This window comes from Carlito syrichta, unplaced genomic scaffold (assembly GCF_000164805.1).
Source record: "Carlito syrichta isolate Samal-C Ts95f unplaced genomic scaffold, Tarsius_syrichta-2.0.1 Scaffold302366, whole genome shotgun sequence".
Lineage (NCBI taxonomy): Eukaryota > Metazoa > Chordata > Mammalia > Primates > Tarsiidae > Carlito > Carlito syrichta.
In genome coordinates this window covers 392887-412927 of record NW_007246462.1, presented here as the reverse complement: position 1 = coordinate 412927, position 20041 = coordinate 392887, and the positions used below count along the sequence as shown (strand labels likewise).

Genomic DNA, 20041 nt, shown 5'->3' with positions numbered 1-20041 from the left:
CGCACCTGTAGTTCCAGCTACTTGAAAGGCTGAGGCGGAAGGATCGCCGGAGCCCAGCAGGTGGAGGCTGCAGTGGCTGGGAGCGGCCACTGCACTCCAGTCTGGGTGACAGAGTGTGACTCCAACTCAAAAAAAGAAAAGAAAAAAAAAAAAAAGCACTAGGTAAATAAACCTGGTTGAACACTCAGGCCATACAGTAAAAGGCAAGAGGCACAAACAACAGACTTTCTGAGCAATGTCCCTTTCATTAACTATTTATATAAAAACCGTTTTATTTAGGCCGTATTTATGTGAGTTTGTGTTTACAATTATGAAAAACTTAAGACAGACTAAATAAAAACTTAACATGTACCTCATAGCAACTTAGGTGAATCACAAATATAAATGTAAAACCTAAAAAAACTACAAAAGAAAACAGGAATAAAATCTTGGTGTATTAAGCAAAGATTTCTTAGACATGATAACAAAAACACAATCTATGAAAGAACAAGTAGATAAACTGACTTCATCAAAATTAGTAATTCCTGCTTTTTGAAAGGCACTATAAAGAAAATGAACACGTGGAGAGAAAATATTTGCAAATCGTGTATCTGACAATGAATTTGCACCAGAACATAAAAAGAACTCTCAAAACTCAGTAATAAAAAATACAAAACTGGAAAAAGATTTGAACAGATATTTTACAAAAGAAGTTATATGGATGGCAATGAAAAATGCTCTACAATTAAAAGATGAGCCACTAAAGACAGGCAAGTCAAAACCACACAACACAGCCTAGCAGAGTAGTCATCATAAAAAATCCTGACAAGAGCAACTGCTAGTGAGGAATGGGCCCGCGGACCCTCAATGACAGTGATGGGAGCAGAACTGGTGCAGCACTCTGGAAAACAGGCTGGCAATTTCTCATAACATTAAACTATGCACTGCCATATGAACAGAGATCCCACTCCTAGGTATTGAGTCAAGTAAAATGAAAACATGTTCACACAAAAACCTGTATGTAAATGTCTACAGCAGCTTTATCATAATCTCTAAATCCTGGAAACCATCCACAAGGTCCTCAACTGGGGAATGGATAAACACTCTGGGACAGCCATGCAATGGAACACTACTCAGCAGTAAAAAAAGACCCTGCAACATCATTAACGCATCTCAAATGCATTGTGAAGGAAGCAAGTCGGTCTCAAAGGCTGCATACTATATGATTCCATTTATGATACCCTCAAAAACACAACACCATGGAAATGGAAGAAATCACTGCTTGCCAGGAGCTGAACAGGAGTTAAGTATAAAGGGGGAAAGGGGACTGGCCAGGGAGGAGGGATGATGAGGAAACTGTTTTTATATATTAGTTGTGGTAATGGTCATGACAGTATGTGTTTGTCAAAATTTGGAAGACTACACACTTTAAAAAAGAGTAACTTACTGTAATGTAAGTAATTTACTGTATGCAAATTATACCCGAAGAAAGATGAAACAAAATAAAATCCACAAAGATGGATTCAATCTACAGAGATGTCCACTAAAACATTACAGCAATAACCTATATATCAATGGAGCGGTGGATAAACAAGTACAGCAACTACAGTGGGTCCTAACGAACATACACATGTACACACACAAACACATACACACACATGAACACATGGAGAGAAGATATTTCTGTAGACAGGCATGTCTACAGTCTGCTGTGTTCTCCCATTTTTTCTCCAGGTCTTCCTGTCCAGCTTGACCTTGAGCCCTTCACACTAGTGCTGCCACCCAGCTGTACACACTGGTCACAGGGACGGATCCTGCACGTGCAGCACCAGATCTGACGAGGTGCTAGGAGACTCTGGGTGATGAGGATTATGTACAGGCTTTTACAACAGGATAATAAAGCTGCATAAAACTAGAAAACATTGGGCAAACAGACCAAACCAGTACTTTATTTTAAAAAGTTTTATTTTGCAGATTTAGAAATTGGAGATTTTTAATAACTGCAAAAGAAATCCAGTCACACCTAATGATTAACAGAATGTAGTGATGTATTATCTAAACAGAAATCGTGCTGATGTGCCATAATAAATTGTCTATTAGTAAAAAAATACACTTTAGGGCACAGCATTGTATCACAAATTACAGTAGGGATACTTTGCAAGAATTTAATCAAACTAGAGAATTCTGAGTAACTGTATCTTTTAAATGCAGCACTTAAAAATGTAACAACTCTGTGCATTCTTTTTCTTAAAAAAATGACCTTGTGTGTGTCATAGAAACGCTGCTTTATTGCTGCAGAGGTCAAAGTTCAAGGCTTAAGAGGTACAGGAGAGAATACAAAGGTAGCCTTTAGAAAGTTGGTTTTGTTTATGTATAAAAAGGTAAAGTTTATAAAAGTTAATTTACAAACCAAGAACAAAAGTGGTATGCACGCATTATGTACAAGCATCCTTAAAACATCAAAATTTTCAAATGCATAGCCAAAAAGAACTGCCCCTTGTCAAAAACAAAAAACAAAACAAAAACAAAAAAAAACCAACCCAAATCATACCACTATTTTCTTCTGGGTGAGTACACATTTCTGAAACCACCAAATTCACAATTTACTCAATCTTTTCCATGATACAGCATCTAGATGTGCACAAAAGCCATAAAAACTTAGTAATACACAGCGAAATGATCTAAGAATTAAAAACATGAGGGGTAAGGCATTCCTGCTGGTTAGTATGTCTGTGGTGATATGGTTAATGTCTGATCCAAACAGGCCATAGAACCAGTCTCACAAGGTTTGGTGTCCTTCCCTAAGAAAATTGTGTTTTCATATACAGTAAGTAATTGTCTTCAGTGGACCCCCCCAAAGCTATAAATTCCCCTTGCTGTACATTTCTGTTAAATCCACTACACTGGTTTATATATTCCAGGTGCATTTTAATATGTGTGCATATTACCTCATGCATAATAAAATAAATGTGCATGTATGCTAGGCCAAGGTCGTAATAAAGTCTGAAACAGTGTATTTTGGAAATAACAGGACTCAAATGCACTCCCATTTACTGGCTGGTATTTTAACGGAAATCAATACTGAAGTTAAGTAGTGACTATAAAAAATTACAAAAATCACAAAGCAAAATATCTTTGAACCTCTAACCAATACCGATAGTTCATCAACCACAAACATGCAGTTTATAGCATGTTTTCTGACCATGGTCCAGGGCATGCTCACTAATCTCCATCAGTTCAAACAAATGCTTAATACTAACAAATTGTAGGATCAATTCTAAGAAAAGTATAATACTTGATAGAGTGGTTCCATTTAGATTTAGTAAGTTTAACCCAGCTTCACATTATTTAATCAAGTTCCTATATTTTAAGAGTTAAAAATGGTCAATCAGGACAGAAACACAATTTGCTCCAACAAGATAATTTGGATCTCCAGGAAGACACTTGTTTTGCCACGTTTTAGGATCACCTATGAGAGAAAAAGAAGTTGACATCATTTACAGTTTGCTATACTGCTCTCCACTATGCTTTGCATATATTTAGACATATATAAAAAGTCTTTATGTTATATTTCAATGCAGACATGCTGGTATTTAGTGATTCAAAATCTGTTTCAGACTTCTCTTTTATTATGTTATCAAGTTCACTGTCCTTTTCAAAGATTGAATAAAAGGTGGACAACCATATGCCTGGGACAGTCCCAGTTTGCCCTTGAATCCACATAATTATTAATAGCACCTTTTTTTTTTTTAATTAAAAAAAATTGGATAGTAATTGTATGGTAACAGGTATTTAACAAGTTCTCAGTGATTTTACATCGGCAGCGAGAGCTTCGAACCCCTGTACTGGACTCATCTCTGTGGTGTCCAAGCAAGCTGAGAGTCCAAATTGCTGACTTTTGCTTCCCTTACAACAACAGCTCTCAACCAGCAGTGATTCTTCCCTGATAGGATGTCTGGAGACGGTTTTGTTTGTCACAACTGGCACTGAAACTCTGTTCATCAATAGTGAACAGGACAGCTCTGTAACAAAGAATTATCTGGCCAAAATATCAACAGCAGTTGAGAACTCTACCCACAGTAAGTTATATATCACCAAAGCAATACTGGGAGTCAACAGCATTTCATGATGGGAGTAGCAGTTGAAAAAAAGACTGATTTAATTTCAAAGATACATATAAACTTATATAATACTGTTGAGAACAAATTGTTCAGGTCATGAGATAGTTATCACAACTCTTTGAAAGTAAATAAAAAATATCTTTAGACTAAAGTTTCTTCCCAATATACAAGATTTTGATGGGATTAAGTCAGTAGTTATCAAAATTTACATTGACTTTCTGAACAGGAATTTATAGTAGCAAAGCATTTCACAGCCATACAAAATTACACAAGGGTACATTTATTTTTTGGGTGAATATACTCAAATTTAACGTAGAAAAGGTAAGCTGTTTCAATCTAACAAGATAATTTATGTTCTATGGCATAAAACAATGGAAATAAAAAATGTAGAAATCATTTGTTTCACACAATATCCAGGGGAAAAAAAAGTTACTTGTAAAGCAAGTAACTACAATAGACAATTATTTTAAGGATCCCTATCCTAAGGTTTGTCCCATCCTATGGTTTAGAGGGTAATCGGATTTCATGCTACCACTGGACTTTTGGAATATACATTTTTAATATAGTTTTATTAATGTTAATTCAATAATTAAAATTAGGTCAATAAAATGTTCCTTGGTAGAGTGCCTGAGGAAACAGCTTTAATATCTAGTGTGAAACTTAATTTATTACTTTTTTCCAGAAAATGGGATACTTGTAAATAGGTGGGAATAGATATTTATGTAATTCTTTTTACTGGATAAAATGCTCCAACTATAATTTTTACACAATAAACCTTTATTTGATAACATACCAAACGAAAACTAAATAACGCTCATCTGATTTATCAAAAATTTAGAAGCAAGTCTTTAAGTTCTTATTTTTTCTGTATCAGGTTCTCTCTTCAAGTGATCCATATAAAAAATACAGTAAGTTCTAATTGGTAAACTGGTCGCTCAAAAAAGTGAGAAATGTGAAAATGCAATTTAAGTTTTGACATTATGATCTGAAGAGCAAAAAGTCATTTAAAAATAGTGTATAAAAAAAGTTATTTAGTCTTACATTGAAAAACCATGGCCAAGTATGATCACAGTGGAAAGTTTTTCTGTCTTTTAAATTTCTCTGATATACATACTTTGCAGATTAAAAAATCAAAAAACAGTAACCAAAAACAGAAATAATTACATAAAGGAATCAAATCATCTTAGTAAAAAGAAAAAGATGCCTGTAAGTGTAGGACAATAATTCTTCCTTGTATCTGGTAAATTTTGACAGAATAAATAATCTTGTTGAACAGGGAACAGTCAACCTTTGGCCAAATCATGAATTTTTAAAAGGTAGAAACTTGTCTACCATTCCATATTCACTTACAATACATGCACCACAAATAAATGTGAAAATACTAGTGATGCCTACAAGGCCACAGGAACAGAGGTAGAGATTTGTTAACACAGCATGGGTAGAATCATCAGCTCAGGTATTAATCAATGACAGTATCCAAAGCCCCCAAAGGACAGAGTGAAGACAGCATACCCGACGAGGAGTCGGATGATTTTAGAGCAAAAGACCAACCGTCAGGAGTCATGGACGCACAGTGTGGTAAGCGCAGCTCCACAGGCTTCAGGAACTTGAGGCCATGGGGCCCACACATCACCAAGGGACTCAACAGTGTTTCACCTACAGTCAGGAAAGAGGATGGGCAAAGAGGTGATGTGGTGGTCTACCTTCTAGACCCAGAGTTTTCCTCAGCCCTCCCCGACAATTATGTGCTTTTAAAAGTCTAATGGGATTGGGTTCTCTACAGCAGCACTGACCAAGAAAAATATAACAGAAGCCACATATGGAATTTAAAATTTTCTAGCAATCACATTAGAAAATAAAAAGAAACAGGTGACATCAATTTTAGTATTTCATTTAGCTGAATATAACCAAAGCATTAGTATTTCAACATATTAATATACAAAATCTTTGAAATCGATGAGTATTTTATATTTCCAGCACCTTTCAATCTAACCTAGCCACATTTCAAGTGATAGCTTGCGGCTTCTGTACTCAATCACATGGTTCTATAGTATAAGCCATATTCAAATGCACTTTTTACAAAAGGTGATTACATTCTCTATTTTTAATGTTTTGTTCGCTATGGACTTGGCTTAACAGGTTCCTGAAGGGCCACTATAGTTGGCCCTTTTAGCTATAAAAGCAGGATATCCCATACTCAGAATAGAGAATCAGATGCCAGTGTTCCGGCAAAATGTAAGAACTAAAGTGATGTACTTAGGGAAATGTGAACTAAAGTGATGTACTTAGGGAAATAAAGCACAGCTAACAGATACTAGAAGAAATTGTAACACAGTTCAACATTGCATCATCCTGAAAGACCCAGCAAGATTATGAAAATTAACAGTTTCCTTAAGAAGCTCAGGTACATACTGCAATATCCTCTAAGGATATTTCATTCACTCTGTCAAGAACTTTATTAGTGCTAGGTTCTGGGGTGAGAGTAAGCTGCACCTATCCCAAGAGGCTTAGTTCTACAATCAGGTGAAGGCAGTGAGCAAGCCTTTCTGACTTAACCCATCTCCAGAGATGGAAAGCTGACTAATTCAAAGAAAAATTTGTTTAGGTCTGCCCAGACTGTCTAGCAGTCATGTGTGAGGAATGCCCCATGGCCTGCCGTCACTTTTCATACTGTGCTGAAAGTAAAAGTAGGCTGTGTGGCAGGTCACTGCAGTCTTGCCTCGGGTCAGCTACCAGATGCCCATGGCACCGTACCCAGGGCACTTGCCCCCACACCACTCATTTGAGAGACCCCCCCCCATGAAAGAAACTGTGGGCAGCCTAGTGTGGAGGCAGAGATTAGTTCCTCAGCTGAGCATTGTGAGTTATGAAGTGCACAAGGGTAATTTCTAAGTTATTAAAACTAAGCAGAAAAATAAACACAATTACCTTTCTCTTTATCTAAAGGTGGGAGGATGCTGTTGTCTCGGCACACCTTGAAATAAATTTCCTGCTCAATTCCTTCAGGAATGGCTCCCTGTGGGATGATGATACTAACACCAGTTTCTATGGAACTGAGCACTCCACCATTGCTGTTGAATATGCCTCGGGCTGTGGCCACCACAGTATGGCCATCTTCATCTTCATCTTCTTCCACAGCTGAAGGACTGAGAGTTCAGAAATGGCTAATGAGTAAATTCCTAATAACATATATGCACTTTCCTTTTATTAGTATTGTAATAGAGTATCCCGAATACCATTTTATTTTTATTTCTCCACACAATTAAGTTACTTTAACAAGCTAAATGTTTAGTGATAGATTTTATTCACAAGGATAACTAACAGCATATTCTTCCTGAGAAACCAATTTAATTTTTTAAAGTAACTAGTTATTTTCATTATTGATTTTGCAACCTAAATATACAATATGCCTGATACCCTGCTCACCTAACTACAGGTTGAACACCCTAACCTGAAAATTTGAAATTCAAGATGCTCCAGTATCTGAAACATTTTGAGCACTAACCTGAAGCTCAAAGGAGTGCTCACTAAAGCATTTTGGTACATTTAATGCAACTATTTCAAAGTCTGAAAAAATTCCAAATCTGAAACACTTCTGGTGTTGAGCATTTTGGATAAGGCATACCCAACCATGAAGCACATTTTAACACCCATGAAATCAGTGTTTTAAAACTGGGAAGTCAGTTTAATTGGTAGCTTTTCTTCCCTTCTTAGTAATACACACACAAAATGATACATCTTACAACTGATGGTATCTGAGACTTGATCAAATCTCCCCAGGGTTTTAAGTGTGTGTATGTGGGGCCCTTCCTTAGCACTCCCTAAATACCATACCAAATGCCCATGATGCCAAAGGCAAGGCTTTCAAGGTTCCTAGAGGTAAAGACTTTGGTGTGGTTACATCCCAAAGATTCATGAGAGATAGTAGAGCATATTAACTCAGCATATTAACTCAGTAATCAAAGAATACCAAAGGTAAAGGGGAGTGGTATCAGTGACTGGTAAAGGGATGTGGTGTCAGTGACTGCTTCAAAAATGGAGGCTACCAAGACTCTTGACATTTTAAACCACTACTTAAAGGTGAGGTGAAAGATGAACCAACAAAAGAGAAGTACATGAAGTTAGTGGCAACTCCATTTCAGTATGCCTGGAGCATCAGGCATACTTGCAGGGAGGAGAGCCCCTTGCCTGAGGCAGTGGTACAACACAGCCACCACACAGGAGGAGCCCACTGTGCCCCCATCCTGACCACCTGCGACATACACAGAGACAAAAAGACAGCAAATTAACATAACCATCCTTTCTCTTGGGAAGAAGACTGCAGGTGGCCACCTTGGCCCTTGGTTCTGCCTGCAAGTACCTCTGCTGCACAGGAGGCTTGGGAATGTGACTAGATTTTGGTAGCTGAGATGAGCTTATACATAGCCAGGATGGGTCTGGTCAATCACTATGCAAGGAGAAGACAGAGTATCTGGAGTGAGGCTCCAGGCAGCTCACTTTGTCATGTGCTCAGCCATCTCACTATCAATTGTTTTTCAAATAGTCACTTTAAAGTTACTACATATTTATTTCTTTTTAGCATCGATGTTAAACAAATGATCAGTGAGGAATATAGATATGTATGTTTTTGAGATATTCTCCACATGAACCTCACCAGAAGGTGAGGACATTACAGGAAGTCATGGTTGGTTAAGAGTATAAAGTGTGAGGTCAGACAACCAGCGTCTGAATCTGGAACTAACCAGATTAAAAACATAGAAAGGAAACTTCAAAAGACAGAACAAAGTCTTCAGGAAATGTGCAATTATATTAAGAGACTGAACCTAAGACTGATAGGTATCCCTGAAGCAGATAAGGAGAACGAGAGCAGCCTGGAACAAACATTCCAAGAAGTCATCGAAGAAAACATTCCACATCTCATCAGATACGCAAAAAGCCTAACAAAAGATACAGAGTACCCCTGCAAGGCATCAAATAAGAACAACTACTAGACACATAGTAATTCACTTACACAAAGCAGGTATAAAAGAAAAGATCCTAAAGGCAGCAAGACTGAAAGGTCAGACTACCTACCAAGGAAGATCAATTAGAATAGCAGTAGATTTAACACTGCAGGCTAGAAGAGACTGAAGCCCATTTTTCAAAACACTCAAAGATAAACAATTCCAACCCAGAATTTTCTACCCAGCTAAGTTGAGCTTCATCAGTGATGGAGAATTAAAATTCTTCCCCGATATTCAATCTCTAAGAGTGTATGCTGCCTCCAGACAAGCTCTACAAGAGACACTTTTAGGAAGGTATTAAGCACAGAAGAAAGAAAACAGAGAAAAACCACATTCCTCCCAAGAATGCAAGAAAACAAAGAACCAATAAAGCATGGATCATGACTGCAAGATTGAAAACGCACACATAAATCAACCCAAAAATCAAAAGAAAACCAACAAACAAATAAATAAACAAAGTCTATAAGGGCCTCATGACAGGGATAAACTCTCACATCTTAATAATTGGCCTGAATGTGAATGGATTAAATGCACCACTGAAGGCCGGGCTCGGTGGCTCAATTGCCTGAGCCCACGGGTTCGAGACCCGCCTGGGCAACTTGGTGAGACCTCATCTCTACAATAAATCAAAAAAATTAGCTGGGCGTGGTAGCATGCACCTGTAGTTCCAGCTACTAGGAAGGCTGAGGCGGAAGGATCGCCAGAGCCCAGCAGGTCGAGGCTGCGGAGGCCGGGAGTGGCCACTGCACTCCAGTCTGGGCGACTGAGTGAGACTCCAACTCAAAGATAAAAAAAAAAAAGCACCACTGAAAAGGCAGAGAATGGAAAACGGGATAAAGAAACATGATGCAACAATGTACTGTCTTCAGGAGGCTCATCTCACCCAAAGGGACACTCACAGACTCAAAGTCAGAAGATGGAAAACAAATTTTCAGGTGAATGGAACACAAAAGAAAGCAGGAGTTGCAATCTTAATATCAGACAAAGCTATCAAAAACTTAAAAAGATACAGAAGGACACTACATAATGATAAAAGGTTTAATTCATCAACAAAAAATATCCATCCTAAATACATATGCAACAAACACAAGCGAACTACCTTTTATAAAGCAGTTACTACTAAGTAAGCTGAAAAAGATATTGACTCTAACACTATCATAGCTGGGCCCTTTAATACCCCAGTATCTACCCAAGATCATCGAGGCAAAAAAAAACAACAAGGAGATCCAGAACCTCAACCTGACGTTTGGCCAAATGGAACTAATAGATACCTACAAAACACTCCATCCAATAGCCATGGAATATACACTCTACTTATCACCATATGGAACGTACTCCAAGATTGACCACATCCTTGGCCCTAAATCAAGTATAAATAAATTTCATAAGACTGAAATACTGTCATGCACCTTCTCAGACCACAGTAGAATAAAAATAAATATCAATACCAACAAGGTTCCCCCAAAAACTCACAAAGACATGGACACTAAACAGCATGATGCTGAACAATTCCTGGATCAACATGGAAAACAAAGAAGAAATTAAAAGATTCCTAGAAACAAATTAAAATGAAGAAACATCTTACCAAAACCTCTGGGATGCCATGAAAACAGTACTAAGAGGGGAATTCATATCTCTACAAATACATGTGAAGAAAATGGTAAGATCACAAGTTAACAGTCTAACAAGTCACCTAAGGGAGCTGGAAAAACAAGACCACCAAAACCCTAACTTAAGCAGAAGAATCCAGATCACCAAAATAAAAGACCAAATATGGGGCATAGAGGACAAAATATTACAGAAGGTTGTAATGGAGGGTTGTCTGACAGCACACAGTCTTCCAAGGAGGGTTGTCTGACAGCACACAGTCTTCCAAGGTTGAAACTGAGACCCTACATAGACCAATAACAGTCAAGGAAATTGACTTGTCATAAGAAAACTTCCCACAGACACACAAAATAAACCCTGGACCAGATAGTTTCCCAGCAGAATTCTACAAAACATACAAGAAAGAGCTGATATCAATCCTACTGAAAGTATTCAAGGCAGTTGAGAAAGACAGAAGTCTTCCCAAATCATTTAATGAGGCTATCATCATATTGATTCCCAAACTAGGTAAAGATCCAACAAAGAAAGAAAACTACAGGCCAATATACTTGGTAGAACATAGATGCCAAAAATTCTAAACAAGATTCTAGCAAACCAGATCCAACAACACATCTCAAAAATCATCCACCATGACCAAGTATAGGCTTCATCCCCAGAATGCAGGGCTGTTTCAAAATCTGCAAAACCACAAATGTAATTAAATACATCAACAGATGTAAAAACAAGAATCATATGATTATATCATTACACACAGAAAAAGGTTTTGATAAAATCCAGCATCCTTTCTTGATAAAAACCCTTGAACACCTAAGCATAGATGGAACATACCTCAAAATAGTAAGAACCATCTATGATAAACCCACAACCAACATACTGCTGAACGGACAGAAATTGGAAGCATTTCTCCTAAAAACTGGAACAAGACAAAGGCTGCCCTCTTTCACCTCTCCTGTTTAACACTGTGTTGTAAGTCCTAGCTAGAGCCCTTAGACAAGAGAAGGAAATCAAGGGTATTCAAATAGGAAAAGAGGAAGTTAAGTTCTCTCTCTTTGGGGATGACATGATCCTATACCTTGAAAACACAAAAGAATCTGTCAAAAACCTCCTTGCACTGATAAAAGACTCTGGCAAATTCTCAGGGTATAAAATAAATGCGCAAGAGACAGTCGCATTTTTTTACACCAAGAGCAAACAGACAGAAACCCAAATAAAAAGGACATTTCCATTTACAATAACCACCAAAAAAATGAAATACCTTGGCATCTTCCTAACCACTTTCCCAGAAGTGAAAGATCTTTACAATGAGAATTACAAACACTGCTCAAAGAAATCCAAGAAGACACAAACAAATGAAAAATATTCCATACTCATGGATTTGAAGAATTAACATTGTTAAGATGTCCATCCCACCAAAGGCAATCCACAGATTTAACACAATATCTATTAAATTACCAACATTGTTCTTCTCAGACCTGGAAATGACAATACAGAAATTCATATGGAAACATAAAAGACCATGAATAGCCAAAACAATCCTTAGTAAAAGAAACAAAGTGGGAGGTATCATACTTCTAAACTTCAAACTCTATTATAAAGCTACACTAATCAAAACAGCCTGGTACTGGTGCAGTAACAGGCATATAGGCCAATGGAACAGGACAGAGAGTCCAGAAGCAAAATCTCAATTCCTCAACCAACTCATTTTCAACAAAACCTCCACCAACAACCAATGGGGAGAGGAGAACCTTTTCAGTAAATGGTGTTGAGAAAACTGACCACACGTAGAAGACTGAAACAGGACCCCTACTTATCACCCTACGCAAAAATCAACTCTAAAAATGGATCAAAGACCTAAATTGTAAAACCTCAATCTGCAAGAATCCCAGAAGAAAGTTTAGGAAACACTGTTATGAAAATTGGAATAGACAATCAATTCCTGATTAACTCTCCAAAAGTGAATGCCATAAAAGATAAGACAGACAAGTGAGACCTCATCAAACATAAAAGCTTCTGTAAAGCAAAAAAAGTCATCAAGAGAGCAGGAAGATAGCCCACAGAATGGGAAAAAATATTTGCCAACTGTAAATCTGACAAGGCCTAACATCCAGGAGCTACAAGGAACTCAAACATGCCAAAAGGAAAAAACAAACAACCCTATTAAAAAATGGGCAAAAGATATGAATAGACACTTCTCAGAAGAAGACATACGAGCAGCCAAGAAATACATGAAAAAAGGCTCAGTCTAATTTTCAAAGAAATGCAAATTAAAACCACATTGAGATACCACCTAACTCCAGTCATGTTGGCCATCAACAATAACTCCAAAAACAACAGATGCTGGAGAGGATGTGGAGAAAAGGGAACACTCCTACACTGTTGGTGGGAATGTCAACAGGTACAACCTCTGTGAAAAACAGTGTGGTGATTTCTAAAAAATCTGAAAATTGACCTTTCATTCAATCCAGCAATCCCTTTCTGGGAGTATACCTGGAGGAACTCAAATTACTCCATAATAAGTATACCTGCCTGTGCAGGTATACTGCAGAATTATTCACAACAGCAAAAACATGGAACCAACCGTGCAGTCCATCAAAAGTGGACTGGATAAAGAAAACGAGGTACATTTACATGACGGACTATTATGCAGCCATAAGGAAAAGAAAATTGTGAACTTTGCAGCAACCTGGATGGAATTTGAGTCTATAATACTCAGTGATTTATCACAGAAACAAAGATCTGAGTACCACACGTACTCACTCATAAGTGGATTCTGTTATCATAATACTATAAGAAAGGGATTGGCAGTAGTGGGACACTGCCAGACGAGGGGGCAAGGCACATAACATCAATAAGGGTACCCACACTTTACCTGTACGATCACCATGTATGTACCCAACCCTCATTTGTACCCCACATTTTAAAAATAAAATAATTACAAAAAAAAAAAAATCACAGGGTCAATGCTTTAAACAAAGGCAAAAAAATCTTACCTCACAGGAATAGCTTTAGGCACTGTGCTGATATTATTTATCTGATATTTAGGCTTATCTGCATGGATAGAGAAAGTTTCAACTCCACTGTCAAACTCAGGAGGCTGTGCTGAACTGTGTGACTTCATAAGAGTTTTTGGAGAAGAGGGGGTTTTTGAAGATAAGTCAGGTTTATGTGCAGTTTCACTTGGCAGAAGATTGTGATTGAACTTAGGACTTTCAAACTTGCGTTCAAATGGTCGAGCAGAACTTGTGTATGGTTTTGGTGTGAATCGATTGTATGCTGGAGTGACTGTTTTCTGAGTCTGTTCCGCTCCATTAACTGGAGCTTTATCCGGAAAACTTTTCTGGGCATAGAAACCAGGCTGAGCAGTATCTTCTCGGTTTGCTGGTCTAAAAGTTGTTGGCTTATTTTGAGATGGAGGTGGATCTGGTTTGGACACTAAAGAATTCTGAAAATCCAACGATACTGAATTACCTGGAAGAAAACCAAAATATATTAACCACTTTAAAACTTCCTGAAAGAAGTTTAACAGGCTCTCTGATGTTTCTCCCAGATTAACTTGTCCTGCGCTGGAGTCAAAACCCAAATATAAGCCAAATATTTAGAGGGTGACTATTGAATGGACCCTGCGGCTATGTGCAACACTGAGGGACCAGGAGGTGGCGTGGACATGTGGTATTATCAGCTACCCTTATCTGGTTGTTAAGAGCCCTGGCTTCCAGAAACTGGTACCAATCTATGTAAAAACTAGACTGGGCCAGGCTCGGTGGCTCAGCCTGTAGTCCTAGTACTTTGGGAGGCTGAGGCAGCAACTGGACTGCCTGAGCCCGTGGGTTCAAGACCAGCCCAGGCAACTTGGCGAGACCTTGTCTCTGCAATAAATAAATAAATAAATTAGCCAGGCATGGTAGCACGCACCTGTAGTTCTGACTACTTGGAAGGCTGAGGCGGAAGGATTGCTGGAGCCCAACGGGTTGACACTGGGGTGGCCATGAGTGTGCCACTGTATCCCAGCCTGGGCGATGGAGTGAGACACTGACTCAATAAATAAATAAATAAATAAATAAAACTAAATAAATCTAGACTTCCCAGTAACCAAACAGTAAGAAACTCACCTCACTATTAATTGGGAAAATGTAAAACAAAAAGCATTAAATACTATTTCACACCCATTAGAATGGCAAAACTAGAAAGTATGACAATGTCAAAAGTTGGTGAAAAAGCATAAAAGGAAATTCTATGCATTGCTGGAGGCAGTGTAAAACAGTATCAACTCAAGTCTATGAAATAATTAAGAAACATCATCAAGGATGTGCATGAAAATCCTACAGCTAGCCGGGCTCGGTGGCTCAGTTTGTAATCCTGTGCCTTTGAGAGGTTGAAGTGAGTAGATTGCCTGAGCCTGCGGGTTCGAGACCCGCCTGGGCAGTAAGACCTCATCTCTACAATAAATCAAAAAATCAGCTAGGCGTGGTAGCACATGCCTGTAATTCCGGCTACTTGGAAGGCTGAGGCGGAAGGATTGCCGGAGCCCATCGAGGCTGCGGTGGCCGGGAGCGGCCACTGCACTCCAGTCTGGGCGACAGGGTGAGATTCCAACTCAAAAAAAAAAAAAAAGAAAAAAAGAAAATCCTACAGCTTACATTAGAAGGGAGAAACATTAAATCCTTTCTCCTTAACATGAGGAGCGAGCAAAAGACATCTGATTTTATCACTTCTTTTTCTTCTAGTCAACATTTTACTGGAGGTCCTGGTCAGTACAAGAAGCAAAAAATAAATAAATAAATAAATAAAAATAAAAGAAAGAAAAGGCATAAAGATTGGAAAGTAAGAATTAAAACTGTCTTCATCTGTAGACATGTTAGTGTGTAAAAAAAAATCTTTTTTTTTGGAGTCAGTCTCGCTCTGTTGCATAGGATGGAGTGCAGTGGCATGATCATGGCTTGATCTCCTGGGCTCATGAGATCCTGCCTCAGCCTTTCAAGTAGTTGAGACTATAGGTGTGCACCACCATTTAAACATTTTTTTTGTAGAGACAAAGTCTCTTTACATTGTCCAGGTTGGTTCAAACTCTGAGGCTCAAGCAATCCTCCCACGTTGGCCTCTCAGAGTGCTGATTATAGGTGTGAGCCACCATGCCTAGCAGTGTGCAATAAAAATCTTAATATAAAATAAAGTCAATCCAGAAAAAAACATATCTGGTTGAAGACTCACATACTCTGGAATTTGACACCTACATAAATAAGAGAAGTACTGTTTATACTAGCAAAATGTCTATTCACAGAACAGATAAATAAATAGTGTTATATTCTTAGGGTAACATATTACATAGCTATTACGATGGATAAATTGGAGCTGTTATGTTATCTCCTTTGAAACGTAAATACCAAGAAATGTAAATACAAAAGGCAAGGTGCTGTGGGATACATTTTACATAAAACTTTAGGACTTTCCTAGGCCCATATGTGAAGATGAAACACAATTTTTTCTTTTTTTTGAGTTGGAGTCTCACTCTGTCACCCAGACTGAAGTGCAGTAGCTGCTCCCGGCCACCGCAGCCTCGACCTGCTGGGCTCTGGTGATCCTTCCGCCTCAGCCTTCCAAGTAGCCGGAACCACAGGCGTGTGCTACCACGCCCGGCTTATTTTTTGATTTATTGTAGAGATGAGGTCTCGCCAAGTTGCCCAGGCGGGTCTCGAACCCGCGGGCTCAGGCAATCCACTCACCTTAGCCTTCCAAAGGCGTGGGATTACAGGTTGAGCACTGAGCCCAGCTGAAACACAATTTTTATAAACCTTCATTCAAATATTTAAACTTAGATATACTGGTAAATACTACTTCCATAAGATTTAGAGACTGATATAAAACTAAGTTATGTCAATAAATAGATAAAAGATCTATTTTGTTAAAAGGCCTAATGGTTCTAATCATAAAAGCAGGAGACGTACTTTAAACAAAACCCTTAGTTTTTACTGTTCCCAGCCCAAAAGTTTCGAGTATGTATGTTAACATAAAAACCGTTTGCTTATAAATGACAAGAATTTAATTGTAAAAGCAGCACTGTATTGTAGTAATTTGTCAACTTCTGTACTTCTACCTTCACTGTGTGGTCCCTTGGGATGCAAGTGGAGGGAAGAACCTCCAACTGGCTGAGATGGCTGGGTGTACTGCGAGGGCAATGGAGGAGGTGGGGGAGTGGCTTGGACTGGGTCATAGCGCTTTTCACCAAACGATCTATCCACAGCATCAACTTCAGGAGGCTTTCCCCTGTTAAAACAAGAAGAAAATGCCAACATGTGAAAATGGATTCAAATTTACAGAACAAGTTCTCATTCCTTCACATATTCCTAAGTTTCAAAAAAATCTAAAAGTTTCACCATTTATTCTCATGAGTATGAATAGCTACTTTTGCAAAATATACAAACAAATTCAATCATTCATCAGCACAAGAAATGTCCAGACAGCACAGATAGTTTAAGAATATTAGTAAAACATCCAGAAGATGGCAATCAAAAGGCAGATGAAATTTTGGGTATACTTTTAATATTTAGCTGTTATTTACAAAAAATAGTAATGGTTGGTAGGTTTAAGAAAGTCTTACAAATATTTTGAAAAAGTATCTTGGCACAAGTTTACCTTAGACTCACTTCAGATTTTTTATCTAAGGTACAAAGCCTTGGCAGCTGGCTCCATTAAAAAATGATGAAGGTGGCAAACTTTCAGTGAAGGGCCAGATAGTAAATATCTTTGGCATTTTGGGCAACACAGACTTTGTCAGTATTCAAAGTTTGCTGCTATGGCCCCAAAGCAGCCACAGACAATATGTAAGCAAATAGGCAGAGATGTGTTCCAGGAAAAAAAAAAAAAAAAAATCAGACCTCTTTTACTTTAAAAATTACCCCTGATTTACCAGATACATTTATTTGTCAAATGACTTCCACAGTAGAAAATATTGCTTTATTTTACAAGGCTCATTTAAGTCAAATTGTGCCAGATATGCTTTTTTTTCCAGATTGCCAATTGTTAATATGTAACACACAAAATTCACACAAAAGAAATCTTTTAAATAGACCCATAATTGCAACATTGCCATCTAAATCTTACTGCTGAGTGCCAAAGCTGCATTGGCTTTATGTGCACAAACAATAACACATTCATTTGGAATGCATGCTTATTTTCATAGAGATGTCCAGTGAAGTCTAGTCTTCTGATTAGCTTTAAAACTAGGCTATCTTGTTTTCATGAATTTAGACTAAGCACTTGGAGATGACATACAATCTGAAAGTGCACATAATGCCAATGACACAGTGAGGGACATCTTATGGAACAGCCTCACATTAATTGCCAGTCTTACCACTTGACGCTCCTTTTCAAGTAGTCATAGCTAGTGTAAGAGCCAAGAAATCTAGGTGATGGCAAAGCAAGCGCAACAGAAAAATAAAGAAAATGGTCAATCTAACTAAGTAAATTTGCAGCAAATGGAACTCAAATGTCATTTAAAAATATAAACCACCATTCCAGCATAATCTGGTCTAGAAAAGAACCTATCACGGACTCTCATTTAGCCAAGGAAATCCACAATAAATAAAACAACATAACCTCAGTAACACCATGCCTCCCCTCCCCACATCCTTTCAGCTGGTATATCAGAGAGAAGCAATGTGTTTGAGCTGTATTCCTCCCTCTCCCACCTCGGCCTACTTTTGCTGCAGCTGCTAATGATGAACAAAGAAATGAATACAATCAAGGAGCAGCAACTAAGGATAATCAGCATATTTGAATAAGTGAGAGTTGAGATGTCCCATTAAAAAAGAAAAAAGAAAAAAGGCTGGGCAAAAGAAATTCTCTAAGTGAAGACACAGAAGGAAAAAGTGATACAACAGGAGTATTCCTGTTCCTCTAGGACGGCAAGGATGAATGTATGGATGGAAATATGTAACCTTTAAAACATGATGATGTTTCTTTCATATGTTCCTTTCCAGCAAGACCTCCTCTACCTCCAGTGGTAAGTTTGAGCCATGTGGCAGTAGAGCCTTACTGGCGAAGCTGTCATGCTTGACTCTTACAGTCTCTCTTGTCTGATCATGTATCATGGATGTAACAACACCTGGACATCAATCTCTTATACTTAGTTCTTAAGAAGCTAAAAACCACCATAATTTAGTTTGAGACCTGGAAGTCTTACATGGTGAGTTGAGGCCCGAAAGGTAGATCTTTGGCTGAAAAAACATTCCTAGTTATCCTGAAGAAGAAGACTCACTCTCAGCTGAGTCTGTGCACAGGCCCAAAGGGAGACTGCTCTTCTAGCCCTGTCTTGGAATCCTGGAAACTTCTAACTTGCTTTGGAGATGAATGTCTGAGCTACTATCTCTCCTAATCTTTCCATTTCTAATACAGCACTATGGAACTGCAAGACAAGGTAAGTAACACCTGCTTGCTTTCTGGAACATTGGTCTTGTGCTAGGCAAAGACATCTCCCCTCTAATTCTCACCATTTCTAAGATGTGCTTTTAAGTGAAATACAAGCACATAGCATTTGGAGAGAGATAATTTTGCTATTCCTATATTCTACTGAAAAAAATAAAAACCTGAAAGCAGTCTATTAGTGACAAACAGTAAATAGTTTTGAAATGTAGGACAAAGAAGGTCCCATATTTTAAACTATTTTCCAATTGATGAAGTTGTATTAATTGGGCAAGAGAATGAAGCAGCATTAGAAGGGGAAGGCACAGAACATGTTATCTTAGTTATCATCTATGACCCTTATTCTCCTTTCCAAATTTCTAATTATTAAATAGCTATATGGGAAAATGCAGCACAATTATGAAGAGCTCTAATGTCATACTACCAAGTAAGGAAATGAATATTACTATCCATTCTAAATTACACTTTCTTTCTTCCACAACACTCACTGAGTTCTAAGTAAATTCACATACAGATGTCGTCTTTTTCTTTCAAAGGCAATATATCGGTGTAAAAACTATGACCAGCTAATACATGCTCCTCCCAGCGCTGTGTTAATGAAAAGGGTGGCAGATGCACCTAGTAAGTACCCTATGTGCTCTGTGCTGAGCTTCATTCACTCAACAAATAATTACTGAGTCCTAACTGTATACAAGGCATGAGACTCAACTGTATACAAGGTAGAATGCTAGTCACAAATAAGCTTTCTGGTTTTCTTTCTAGAAAACCAAGTTAATACAAAAACCAAAAATGACTTTAATTTGATTCCCGGGCATAACTTTCCCGTTAGACCTAAATGTACCCTTTTAAGATTGCAACCTATTCATCTTACATGTAAAAGGATAAACAAAATATCTCTTTATAGTACATCTC

The 20041-nt window shown here is 38.1% G+C and overlaps 1 protein-coding gene across 5 annotated transcripts in view; it reads right to left on the bottom strand.

The window, feature by feature from the left end:
* Nucleotides 1-1926: 1926 nt before the first annotated feature.
* TJP1 (tight junction protein 1) overlaps nucleotides 1927-20041 on the bottom strand; it is a 257949-nt gene continuing 239834 nt past the window's right edge. For 3 of the 5 annotated variants that reach the window (XM_021711561.1, XM_021711560.1, XM_021711559.1), the window contains 5 exons: nucleotides 16803-16972; nucleotides 13702-14179; nucleotides 7029-7246; nucleotides 5613-5756; nucleotides 1927-3448 (listed from right to left, as the gene is read on the bottom strand). In XM_021711561.1, coding sequence (XP_021567236.1) covers nucleotides 3354-3448; nucleotides 5613-5756; nucleotides 7029-7246; nucleotides 13702-14179; nucleotides 16803-16972 — 1105 coding nt within the window. In that variant the 3' untranslated portion in view covers nucleotides 1927-3353. The remainder of the gene's footprint in view (nucleotides 3449-5612; nucleotides 5757-7028; nucleotides 7247-13701; nucleotides 14180-16802; nucleotides 16973-20041) is intronic. The other 2 variants (XM_021711558.1, XM_021711562.1) reach the window with 1 other exon arrangement.